General features: G+C 48.6%; 1 protein-coding gene across 1 annotated transcript in view; it reads left to right on the forward strand.

Annotated features, from left to right (window-relative positions):
- The window catches only part of nin (ninein), a 136,528-nt gene that overhangs the window by 22,089 nt on the left and 100,829 nt on the right, over positions 1-13,610 (forward strand). The window contains exon 2 of the mRNA XM_033026554.1: positions 983-1,189. Within this exon, the coding sequence (XP_032882445.1) occupies positions 1,007-1,189 (183 nt within the window). The 5' untranslated portion in view covers positions 983-1,006. The remainder of the gene's footprint in view (positions 1-982; positions 1,190-13,610) is intronic.

Below are 13,610 nucleotides of genomic sequence, written 5' to 3' on the forward strand. Positions count from 1 at the left end.
AGGCATAGAAAATAGGTGCAGGCGTAGGCCATTCGGCCCTTCGAACCTGCACCGCCATTCAATATGATCATGGCTGATCATCCAACTCGGTATCCCATCCCTGCCTTCTCTCCATACCCCCTGATCCCTTTAGCCACAAGGGCCACATCTAACTCCCTCTTAAATATAGCCAATGAACTGGCCTCAACTACCTTCAGTGACAGAGAATTCCACAGATTCACCACTCTCTGTGTAAAAAATGATTTTCTCATCTCAGCCCTAAAATATTTCCCTCTTATCATTAAACTGTGACCCCTTGTTCTGGACTTCCCCAACATCGGGAACAATCTTCTTGCATCTAGCCTGTACAACCCCTTAAGAATTTTGTAAGTTTCTATAAGATCCCCTCTCAATCTTCTAAATTCCAGCGAGTACAAGCCGAGTCTATCCAGTCTTTCTTCATAAGAAAGTCCTGACATCCCAGGAATCAGTCTGGTCAACCTTCTCTGCACTCCCTCTATGGCAAGAATGTCTTTCCTCAGATTAGGAGACCAAAACTGTACGCAATACTCCAGGTGTGGTCTCACCAAGACCCTGTACAACTGCAGTAGAACCTCCCTGTTCCTATACTCAAATCCTTTTGCAATGAATGCTAACATACCATTGGCTTTCTTCACTGCCTGCTGCAAACTAAGAGCCGATCTTCTATTATTATTCGCAGCCACAAGGCTTGGAACAAAGTCTGTGTACTTCTGAAAACATCAAGTGTAGTCTGGAAGTCACGAGTGTGGAAAGGGCTGGTTGCCGGGGTAGGCCCGGGTGTTCTTGCTCCGCCAATCAGCCACTGATTCCGACCGGCAGATGCAAGCACAGAACAAGGTTACAACGTGTGATGGGCCCACTCACACTCCGTGGTTTAACGACATCTTTCCTTCAGCAGGGCACAGGCAGACAGTGAGGCAGGCTTGGCTAACAGTGTTGTCTTGTTTTGTTTCTCGTGCAGGTGCGGCTGTCCGCGTGCTATGGGATGGACGAGGACGAGCAGGATCAGTATGAGGTGCGCCTGAAGGAAGTGTTCGACAGCTTTGACGCCATCGGCTGCGGGTCGCTGGGCCACGAGGAGCTGACTGACCTCTGTCACATGCTACAGCTGCAAGATGCAGCTCCACTGCTGCTGCAGACTCTCCTGCAAGAAGACCTCTCTGGCCGGGTAAGAGTGCGCTCTGTGCTGGCATCATTCTTGGGGGAGGGATTCCCACAATGAGTTGGCGTTGAATAGTATCGCTCTCACACGCGCTCGACATCTTTGGTGTAACCCAGTCAGATCGCACTGCACACGAGTAGGAAGCAACTGCAGATGCTGGTTTAAACCGAAGATAGACACAAAATGCTGGAGTAACTCAGCGGGACGGGCAGCATCTCTGTAAAGAAGGAAAGGGTGATGTCTTGGGTCGAGACCCTTCTTCAAACTGAGCGTCCAGGGGAATGGGAAACGAGAGTTATAGACGGTGATGTAGAGAGATATAGAACAGGAGGAATCACAGAGGGATGGAGTAGATCTCTTGTCGGAGAGAGGAGAAGAACTTCTTCGAAGTAGACATAACTGAGGAGATTTCGCAGTGGGGCAGACATAATGTGTAGGAAGGAACTGCAGATGCTGGTTTTAATGGAAGATAACCACAAGAAACTGGAGTACGTCAAGATTTGAAGAAGAGTCCCGACCTGAAAAGTCACCTATTCCCTTTTTCTCCAGAGGCGCTGAGTTACTCCAGCTTCTTGTGTCTATCTTCACACCATACCTGAGGCTACAGCATTGTAGCATTGTAGCCAGAGTCATAGAGTGTTACAGTGTGGAAACAGGTTCTTCGGCCCAACTTGCCTACACCGGCTAACAATGTCCCAGCTAAACCCGTCCCACCTGCCCATGTTCGGTCCATATCCCTCCAAACCTGTCCTATCCAGGTACCTGTCTAACTGTTTCTTAAACATTGGGATAGTCCCTGCCTCAACTACCTCCTCTGGCAGCTTGTTCCATACACCCACCACCCTTTGTGTGAAAACATTACTCCTTAGATTCCTATTAAATCTTTTCCCCCTTCACCTTAAACCTGTGTCCTCTGATCCTCAATTCCGCTACTCTGGGCAAGAGACTCTGTGCATCTACCCGATCTATTCCTCTCAAGATTTTATACACCACTATAAAATCGGCCTTCATCCTCCTGCACTCCAAGGAGTAGAGTCCCACCCTAGTCAACCTCTACTATAGCTCAGACCCTCTAGTCCTGGCAACATCCTTGTAGATCCCTACCTTTTCTAGCTTGACAACATCTTTCCAATAATATTGTGCCCAGAACTGAACACAATACTCTAAATGTGGCCTCACCAATGTCTTACACAACTGCAACATGACCCAGAGTACTCAATACTCTGACTGATGAAGGCCAATGCACCAAAAGCATTTTTGGCCACCTTATCTACCTGTGACTCGACCTTCAAGGAACCATGCACCTGTACTCCTAGATCCCTCTGCTCTACAACACAACTCAGAGGCGTACCATTCACTGTGTAGGTCCTGCCCTTGTTCGACGTACCTAAATGCAACACCTCACATTTTTCTGTATTAAATTCCATCAACCATTCCTCTGCCCACCTGGCCAATCGATACCAGATCCTGCTGCAATCTTTCACAACCATCTTCACTATCTGTAAAACCACTCACTTTTATATCATCAGCAAACTTGCTAATCTTACCCTGTATGTACTCATCCAAATCATTGATATAGATGACAAACAGTAACTACAGCATGGATTTACAAAAGGTAAATCATGTCTGACGAATCTTATAGAATTTTTCGAGGAGGTAACTAGCAGAGTGGATAAGGGAGAACCAGTGGATGTGTTGTATCTGGACTTTCAGAAGGCTTTCGACAAGGTCCCACATAAGAGATTAGTATACAAACTTAAAGCACACGGTATTGGGGGTTCAGTATTGATGTGGATAGAGAACTGGCTGGCAGACAGGAAGCAAAGAGTAGGAGTAAACGGGTCATTTTCAGAATGGCAGGCAGTGACTAGTGGGGTACCGCAAGGCTCAGTGCTGGGACCCCAGCTATTTACAATATATATTAATGATTTGGATGAGGGAATTGAATGCAACATCTCCAAGTTTGCGGATGACACGAAGCTGGGGGGCAGTGTTAGCTGTGAGGAGGATGCTAGGAGGCTGAAAGATGACTTGGATAGGCTGGATGAGTGGGCAAATGCATGGCAGATGCAGTATAATGTGGATAAATGTGAGGTTATCCACTTTGGTGGCAAAAACAGGGAAGTAGACTATTGCCTGAATGGTGGCCGATTAGGAAAAAGGGAGATGCAACGAGACCTGGGTGTCATGGTACACCAGTCATTGAAAGTAGGCATGCAGGTGCAGCAGGCAGTGAAGAAAGCGAATGGTATGTTAGCATTCATAGCAAAAGGATTTGAGTATAATAATAATAATAATAATAATAAATTTTATATTTAATGGGCGCCTTTCATACAAAATCTCAAGGACACCTTACATAGTAATCGGAATAAAAACATATAATCGGAGTAAAACAAGTAATTAAAGACATCACAATGACACAAATTAAAAACAGAATTCAATCCAAAAACAGAAAATCAAAAACACAGTATGAAGAGAGAGCAGCGGCAACCAATTCGTGCCAGCGTCCACTCTCCCTTCACGGCAGCCATCTTGGACACAGACCTACAAGACTACAGTTAGACAAGAAAAAATCATCCCCCCACAGTGGATAGCACTGTGGAGGAAGGCACAATGTCCAGTCCCCACCCCATGTTCACCCCAAAGTCAGGCCTATTGGGGCCACCGCAATTGCCTCTACGGAGGCCCGATGTCCCTGGCCGTTCTCACCGGGTGGTCTTGCCCCGGCGTCGGGAGAGTCCTATCAGCGGCTGGGCCACTTGGAACGGCCGCTTTCTGGTTGGAGCCCGCGGCTGCCGAAGCCGACAAGGCCGCGCCGGTTTGGCGCTCCCAGGCTCCAGATGAAAAAGTCGGCGCCCGCTCTCCTCACTGCCGCCTTGCCGCCTCTACGCACGCCGTCTCTCCGCTCCGCAAACCCGCAGCCCAGGGTATAGGACCAGGGAGGTTCTACTGCAGTTGTACAGGGTCTTGGTGAGACCACACCTGGAGTATTGCGCACAGTTTTGGTCTCCTAATCTGAGGAAGGACATTCTTGCCATAGAGGGAGTGCAGAGAAGGTTCACCAGACTGATTCCTGGGATGTCAGGACTTTCATATGAAGAAAGACTGGATAGACTCGGCTTGTACTCGCTAGAATTTAGAAGATTGAGGGGGGATCTTATAGAAACTTACAAAATTCTTAAGGGGTTGGACAGGCTAGATGCAGGAAAATTGTTCCCGATGTTGGGGAAGTCCAGAACAAGGGGCCACAGTTTAAGGATAAAGGGGAAATCTTTTAGGACTGAGATGAGAAAAACATTTTTTACACAGAGAGTGGTGAATCTCTGGTATTCTCTGCCACAGAAGGTAGTTGAGGCCAGTTCATTGGCTATATTTAAGAGGGAGTTAGATGGGTATGGAGAGAAAGCAGGTACAGGATACTGAGTTGGATGATCAGCCATAATCATATTGAATGGCGGTGCAGGCTCAAAGGGCCGAATGGCCTACTCCTGCACCTATTTTCTATGTTTCTCTGTTAACGGGCTGAGCACCGAACCCCGAGACACACCACTTGTCACAGGCCTCCAGTCCAAGAAGCATCACCATCTCCTTCCATGGAGTCAATTTGCTATCCATTCAGCTATCTCTCCATGGATCCCATGCGATCTAACCTTCCAGAGCAGCCTACATGAGGAACCTTGTTGAATGCCTTACTGAAGTCCATGTATACAACATCTACAACTGTCCTCATCGACTTATTGGTGACGCCTTCAAAGAACTCAATCAGATTTGTGAGACACGACCTCCCACGTACAAAACCATGCTGACTATCCCTAATCAGTCCTTGCCCATCCAAGTGCCTGTATATCCTATCCCTCAGAATACTCTCCAGTAACTTTCCAACTACAGATGTTAAGCTCACCGGCCTATAGTTCCCACCATTTTCCCTGCAGCCCTTCTTGAAACGAGGCACAACATTTGCCAACCTCCCGTCTTCTGGCACCTCTCCTGTATTTAAGGACGACTCGTAAATTTCAACCAGGGCTCCCACAATTTCCTCTCTAGTTTCCCGAAATGTCCTCGGATATATCTGATCAGGCCCTGGAGATTTGTCTATCTTCAAACACGACAGTACCTTCAGCACTTCTTCGATGGTAACCCTGACTGCTCTAAAGACACTTCCAGTGACTCCTCCAAATTCCTCCGTCCTACTGTCTTTCTCCTCGGTAAATACAGAGGAGAAATACTCATTGAGGACCTTGCCCATCTCCTGTGGCTCCACACAGAGGTGTTGGCTTGTATTCCTGAGAGGTCCCACTCTCTCTCTAGTTACCCTTTTCCCCGTTATGTATTTATAGAATTTCTTGGGATTGTCCTTAATGCTACCCGCCAGAGCCCCTTTTTGCCCTTCTGATTTCCTTTTTCAGTTTACTCCTTAGTTCCCGAAACTCCTCCAGGGATGCACTTCTTCACCAATGCCTCAATTTCCCTTGTCAGCCAAGCTTCCTTACATTGAAGAAGGGTTTCGGCCCGAAACGTTGCCTATCTCCTTCGCTCCATAGATGCTGCTGCACCCGCTGAGTTTCTCCAGCATTTTTGTGTACCTTCCTTACATTTACCTGCCTTGCCCTTCACTCTAGTAGGGACATGCATATCCTGAGTTTTACAGCACACTTTTAAAAACATCCCACTTGGCCGATGTCCTTTCCCCCTGAAACAACCTGCTCCAGTCAACTTGAGCGAGACCTTCTCTCATACCCTCAAAGTTGGCCTTACCCCAGTTGAGTAATTTAACACGTGGGCCCTCTCCGTCCCTATCCATAACTATCTTAAACCTAATCGAACGTTATTCCCTTATCATGTATCTGGACACTATGAGTGGCTCGATTGTAATCACGTATTGTCTTTCCGCTGACTGGTTAGCACACAACAAAAGATTTTCACTGTACCTCGATACACGTGACAATAAACTAAACTGAAACTGGGCTCCCCTCCCTAGGACTAGGCTAGGGCTTTATTCCTTGGAGCGCAGGAGGATGAGGGGTGATTTTACATAAGATGCATAAGACCATGAACACCTTGAAGATCTCCTCAAGCGAGTCAGTTATGGGTGTGAGTGTCCTTGGCTACATTGTACCGTGCAGGAGTAAGGCTTTGGACATATTTCCCCGTGGTCCTCTGGTCCACAAGGTGAAGCCACAGAACATGGCAAAGTGGCTCCAGAATTTGGGGTGGCACGGTGGCGCAGCGGTAGAGTTGCTGCCTTACAGCACTTGCAGCACCGGAGGCCCGAGTTCGTTCCCGACTACGGGCGCTGTCTGTACGGAGTTTGCACGTTCTCCCCGTGACATGCGTGGGTTTTCCCCGAGATCTTCGGTTTCCTCCCACACTCCACGGACGTACAGGTTTGTAGGTTAATTGGCTTGGTATAAATGTAAATTGTCCCTAGTGTGTGTAGGATAGTGTTAATGTGCGGGGATCGCTGGTCGGTGCGGACTCGGTGGGCCGTAGGGCCTGTTTACTCATTGTATCTCTAAACTAAAGTAATTGACCTGGAGATTGGAGGCAGAGGACGTTGGTGGAAGTCTGTGGAGCAGTGGGATCATGCAAGGATTGGTGCTGGACTCTTGTTTCTGGCGATATATATACAGGAACCGTATTAATGACTTGGATGTAATGCAGTGGGCATGATTGAGTGGGTTTGTGGACACGGGGAGGTTGGTGTTGAGGACTGTGGGGAAGATTGTTAACGCTGCTGCAGGTTCTATATCAGATGTATGGCATGGGCTGGTATGTTATTTGTCACCTGTACTGAGGTACATTGCAATTCCTTTTTGTATACATTTCAGTACAAGTACAATTACGTATAAAAGCATCTCAGATACGTATCTAAACGGGCAGAGCAATGGCAGATGGCATTTAGTCCTGGTGGGTGTGCGGTCATGCAAGTCAAATATAGAAACATAGAAAATAGGTGCCATTCGGCCCTTCGAGCCAGCACCGCCATGGCTGATCGTCCCCTATCAATAACCCGTGCCTGCCTTCTCCCCATATCCCTTGACTCCACTAGCCCCTAGAGCTCTATCTAACTCTCTTAAACCCATCCAGTGATTTGGCCTCCGCTGCCCTCTGTGGCAGGAAATTCCACAAATTCACAACTCTCTGGGTGAAAACGTTTTTTTTCACCTCAGTCTTAAATGACCTCCCCTTTATTCTAAGACTGTGGTCCCTGATTCTGGACTCGCCCAACATTGGGAACATTTTTCCTGCAATATGGGTAGAATATGAAGCATAAATAGCCCAGCCCAAAGGAAAATAGACGAAGTGTCATGTCTAAGAAAGGAACTGCAGATGCTGGTAAAATCTAAAGTAGACCCAAAATGCTGGAGAAACTCAGCGGGTGAGGCAGCATCTATGGAGAGAAGGAATTGGCGACGTTTCGGGTAGATACCCTTCTTCAGACTGATATTAGGGAAGGGGGTGAGACAGAGAAAGAAAGTGGGCAGAGACAGTGGGACTAGTGGGAGGATTAGGAAGGGGGAGGGAGAGAGAGCAAGGGCTACCTGATGTTAGAAGTGTCATGTATGTACGTGTGGTCCAGTCAGGAGAAGAAGATCGGTTGACATAGATATAACATGACGCAAGACAGGCACAAAAACCTGGAGTAACTCAGTGGATCAGACAACATCTCTGGAGAATAGGAAAAGGGTCTCAACCCGAAACGTTACCTATTCCTTTTCTCCAGTTTGACCGGCTGAGTTACTCCAGCATTTTTGTGTCTCCCTTGTTCTCTAGGAGTGTTGGACGTTCCCTCATGCTGTGCGGGGAAGCCAGAAAGCGTCCATCTTCCTTGCACTTCGTCTCCTTTGATGTCTCATTTTCACACCTTGCCCTTCCACGTCTCTGTGTCTCCCTCTCCCCTGACTCTCAGTCTGAAGAGGGGTCTCGACCCGAAACATCACCCATTCCTTCTCTCCTGTGTCCCGCTGCCTGTCCCGCTGAGTTACTCCAGCATTTTGTGTCGACGGTTTAAACCAGCACCTGCAGTTTCTTCCTACATATAAAACAACGCATATTGGGATAAAATTGTTGTTCTGCCCTTATCATAAAACACATGTGAACGTTGACAAAGGAACGATGCCTTCAGTGGGAAGGCTGCTTCTATGTTCCTGGAACCCCGGACATTGTACTCTCTACAGATGGCCTTGACCGAGGGTGTATGGATGTGATGATACAAAGATGATTTCAGAAGGGCTGTGCAAGCAAAAGCTTTGTGCGTGAGACCTTGGGGAAATATCTTTATTGCTACAGAGTTTGACATATTGTACTGAGTGCACAGCCTTTATACATCATCTCATGCTCGGTACTTGACAGAGAGAAATGCACAGCTTTTGATCTCTGTTAGATAGTCCTGGCTTGAAGGGCCGAATGGCCTACTCCTGCACCTATTGTCTATTGTCCTTACTACATAATTCCCGGGATGGCGGGGACTGACATATGATTGGGTCGACTGGGCTTGTAGTCACTGGAGTTTAGAAGGATGAGAGGGAATCTTATAGAAACATATAAAATTCTTAAGGGATTGGACAGGCTAGATGCAGGACAAATGTTCCCCATGTTGGGGGGAGTCCAGAACCAGGGGGTCACAGTTTAAGAATAAGGGGTAAGCAATTTAGGACTGAGATGAGGAAAAACATTTTCACCCAGAGAGTTGTGAGTCTGGAATTCTCTGCCACAGAAGGCAGTGGAGGCTAATTCACTGGATGTTTTCAAGAGAGGGTTAGATTTAGCTCTTGGGGCTAACGGAATCAAAGGTTATGGGGGAAAAAAGCAGGAACATGGTACTGATTTTGGATGATCAGCCATGATCATATTTGAATGGCGGTGCAGATTCGAAGGGCCGAATGGCCTACTCCTGCACCTATTTTCTATGTTTCTATGTATACATAGAGTCATACAGTGTGGAAACAGGCCCTTCAGCCCAACTTGCCAACATCGGCCAACATGTCCCATCTACACTAGTTGGCCCATATTCCTCCAAGCCTATCTTATCCATGTACCTGTCTAAATGCTTCTTAAACGTTGGGCTAGTCCCTGTCTCAACTACTTCCTCCGGCAGCTCGTTCCATATACCCACCACCTTTTGTATAAAAAAAAGTAACCCCTCGGGTTCCTATTAAATCTTTCCCCCCTCACCTTAAACCTATGTCCTCTAGTTCTCGATTCCCCTGGTTAGTTTTCTTTAGATATCCAGGCCCTTCAGCTCACCTAGTCCGCTCCGACCAGCGATCCCCGCACACTAACACTATCCTACACACACTAGGGACAATTGTTACATTTATACATTGATTCCAAGCCAATTAACCTACAAACCTGCACGTCTTTGGAGTGTGGGAGGAAACCGAAGATCTCGGCGAAAACCCACGCAGGTCACGGGGAGAACGTGCAAACTCCGTACAGACAGCACCCATAGTCAGGTTACTCTGGGCAAATGGCTGTGACTCAATACGGGGAAATAATTCCCAAACTTTAGTGGGAGGAATGCATGGATTTTGTTTTGTTATTGTCACGTCTGCTGCCTAATGTAAATAATTTCCTGAAGTGGCTGTTGCTCCAGTTCATCAAAGGTGGACTTCTAAAGATGGATGTTCCCATGTGCTGCCTCTCTTGTCCTGCCTGTACATCAGGAGGTGCAGATCCAGAGCCAGCAACATTATGGGGGACCCCTTCCACCCCAGCAACGAACTGTTCCAGCTGCTACGGTCAGGCAAACACCTCCGCTGTCATGCTGTGAAAACAGAGAGGATGAGAAGGAAGTTTCTTCCCACAGGCCATCAGGACTGTAAACTCTTATCTCACCAGGGACTAATTTTTGTGTTGTCTTTTAAAAAAATTTAATATTTTTTTATAACATGTAAATACTGATTCCGTTCTGTTCTGTAGTTTTTGCACAATCCGCAGGCATTGCCACTTCCACTTCACTGCACATCTTGTATGTGTATGTGACAGGTAAACTTGACTTGACTTGACATCTAGTGCACTAATGTAAGTTGGTTGGGTGTGAAGTGACAACTGTAGGTGGCTGAGTACCCAGGTACCTTGAACAGCAGTGAGGTGAGCCGGTGATTCTGTGATCTCCTCGGCCCGCTTAGCCAAGCCACTCATCACTATGGAGATGTAACTAGATACCGTAGTCAACAAATAATCCCTGGTTGACTGTGAGTTGAAGGTGCGACTGAGTTTTCAGCATCAAAGGATTATCCGTGCTGTGCCTCCAGTGTTTGAAGCCTGGCATTGGTGCTCATTGACGTGTTGGAACTGCGGCTCTCCCTACACCTGTTGCCGACAATGTACCTGCACACTGCTGCGTATTTAAAAAAAAATCAAAACTAAATTTAGTCAATCGTTTTCAAGAATAATATTTACAAATCAAAGCATGGTGGCGCAGCGGTAGAGTTGCTGCCGAGTGGGCCTGTCCCACTTAGGTGACTTTTTAGGCGCCTGCAGGAGACTATGCAATCGCCACATGTTCGCGGGTGGTTGCCGGGTTGTACATATACACACTTAACACAATTTACACAAACATCCATCACAGTGAATCTCCAACACCTCCTCACTGTGATGGAAGGCAAAAGTCTTATCTCTTCCCTTTGTTCTTCTCCCGCGGTCCAGCAGTCCAACTGCAGCATCGAGGCGACTGGGGCTCACGATGTTAAAGCCCCCTGGCGAGCAATGGTAAGTCTCGCAATGTTAGGGTGATGTTAGGCCCCGCTCCGAGTCATTTAAACCCCGCGATTCCGGCAGGAGAAGTTGCCGTTGCGGGAGCTCCGAAAAGCGGCCTCCCACCAGGGACCTGCGAGCTCACGATGTTCCTGTCCACCGGGCCTGTGGCCGGAGCCTCCGAAGCTCCGAAGTCGGGTCGCAGCCGCACGCCAACACAGCTCTCCCCGCTCCGAAGTCGGCCAGCTCCGGGATGGCGAGTCCGCAGGCTCCGCGACTGGAGCCCTCAGGTTGGTTCTGGTTGGAGGCCGCCGCCGGCTCCACGATGTTAGGCCCAACGACACTGGAGACCCGACAGGGAAAAAGTCGGGTCCCCGTACGGGCAAGAGATTAAACGATTTCCCCCCCTCCCCCCTCATTGAAATTTTTTTTTTAAAGACAGAAGGACTGCAGTCGCTGATAGCAATTATCTTTTGCACGTTGTTCAGTGTGGAATTCTGTAAATATGTTTGGTGGAATAATGTTCTAGGTTGTGCTGCGTTGGTGCTAAATACAGTCCAGCCAACCTGACATGGCAGACCTGCAGACAGACACAGAATGCTGGAGTAACTCAGCGGGACAGGCAGCATCTCTGGAGAGATGGAGGAATGGGTCACGCTTCGGGTCGAGACCCTTCTTCAGACCGATCTGGATTCTCTCCAGCATCCCATTGGGAAAATCAGTGACAGAATATTAGATTGTCCATGTGCAGCGGAGAAGCCGCACGGACGCGCAGCGCCAGGTGACCCGGGTGAGATCCTGACTACGGGCGCTGTCTGTACGGAGTTTGTACGTTCTCCCTGTGACCCGTACGGGTTTTCTCCGGGTGCTCCGGTTTCCAAGCACACTCCAAAGGCGTACAGGTTTGTAGGTTAAATGGCCCTAGTAAATTGCCCCGAGTGTGTGGATAGTGGATGAGGATGTGGGATAATGTAGAACTAGTGTGTGCTAGCTGGGTGGGTGGGTGCTTGGTGGGACGGGGGTGGGTGAGTGTGTGCTGGGTGGGTGGGTCGGAGAAAACCCACGCAGGTCACGGGGAGACTGATTAGTGCGGGTGTCAGAGGTTGTGGGGAAAAGGAAGAAAATGGGGATTAGGAGGGAGAGACAGATCAGCCATTATTGAACGACGGAGTAGATTTGATAATAATAATAATAATAATGGATGGGATTTATATAGCGCCTTTCTAATACTCAAGGCGCTTTACATCGCATTATTCATTCACTCCTCAGTCACACTCGGTGGTGGTAAGCTACTTCTGTAGCCACAGCTGTCCTGGGGCAGACTGACGGAAGCGTGGCTGCCAATCTGCGCCTACGGCCCCTCCGACCACCACCAATCACTCACACACATTCACACACATTCACACACATTCACACACATTGTGTGTCCATTGATGGACCGAATGACCTGATTCTGATGAGCATTGAAACTGCACAGACAGCCCTCGTAGTCAGGATGGAACTCGGGCCTCTGGTGCTGTGAGGCAGTAACTCTACCAGTGTGAATGAATGTGTGCGTTGAAATGTGGCGAGGTGGTTGCCGGGCAAAGTCCTTGGTGGGGTGTGGCTGGGGACGGTGCTGCCGAGGTTTGCCGCTGGGGCAGAGGACCATCTGTCGGTGAGCAGCTGCCTATCCCAGGCCTGGGCCGAGCCTGGCACTGGCCTGCATCCATTGTGCTGTGAATATACACACACACACACACTCCGCGCACGGCCCCATTGTGACCAACAATAGGCGCTGCTCCACAATGGGGAGGACACACACACACAATCTGCTGTCCTGGCTGTAAACGGTGGGATCAGTCGCCCCTTCGTCACAGCCCTGGGTCCGATTCCTTGACCTTGCCTGTGATCCGTCACCTGCAGTGAACGCCCCAGCTGTGTCCACGGACCTGTCATCCCGCACAAGGGAACGTCACCCAGAGAACAAGAGAGATGCAGAATGCTGGAGTAACTCCACGGGACAGGCAGCATCACTGGCGGGAAGCAATGGGTGACGTTTCGGGTCGAGACCCTTCACAGTCTGAGAGTCAGTCTGAAGAAGGGTCCCAACCCGAAATGTCACCTATTCCTTTTCTCCAGACTGACTCTCAGTATGAAGAAGGGTCTCGACCCAAAACGTCACCCATTCCTTCTCTCCGGAGATGCTGCCTGTCCCGCTGAGTTACTCCAGCGTTTTGTGTCGGTTTAAACCAGCATTTGCAGTTCCTTCCTACACTCTTATAGAACACACTGGAGCTGGGGTTGCAGTAAATACATTTTTTAGTTTGGAGACACAGCGCAGAAGTTGGCCCTTCGGCCCACCCTGCCCGTGCCGACCAGCGATCACCGCACATTAACACTATCCCACACACCAGGGACAAATATACCAAGCCGATTAACCTTCAAACCTGTTCGTTTTTGGAGTGTGGGAGGAAACTGGAGCACCCAGAGAAAACCCACACTAACGCTGTACAGACAACACTCGATGTCAGGGTCGAACCCGGGTCTCAGGTGCAGTGTGAGGCAGCAACTCTACCGCTGCGCCACCGTGCCACCATTGTTGCATCTTCTGTAGCAGTGTCTCTACAATGAAGTGACCATTTATAACTCATCTACTCTTATCTTATCGCAAAGGGAACAAATGATATTTCTTTAATATTAAATTCCTGGAGGCAAACCTCTCCCTGTGATTACTGAACAGATGTTT

Source organism: Amblyraja radiata, chromosome 9, assembly GCF_010909765.2.
Source record: "Amblyraja radiata isolate CabotCenter1 chromosome 9, sAmbRad1.1.pri, whole genome shotgun sequence".
NCBI classification, from domain to species: domain Eukaryota; kingdom Metazoa; phylum Chordata; class Chondrichthyes; order Rajiformes; family Rajidae; genus Amblyraja; species Amblyraja radiata.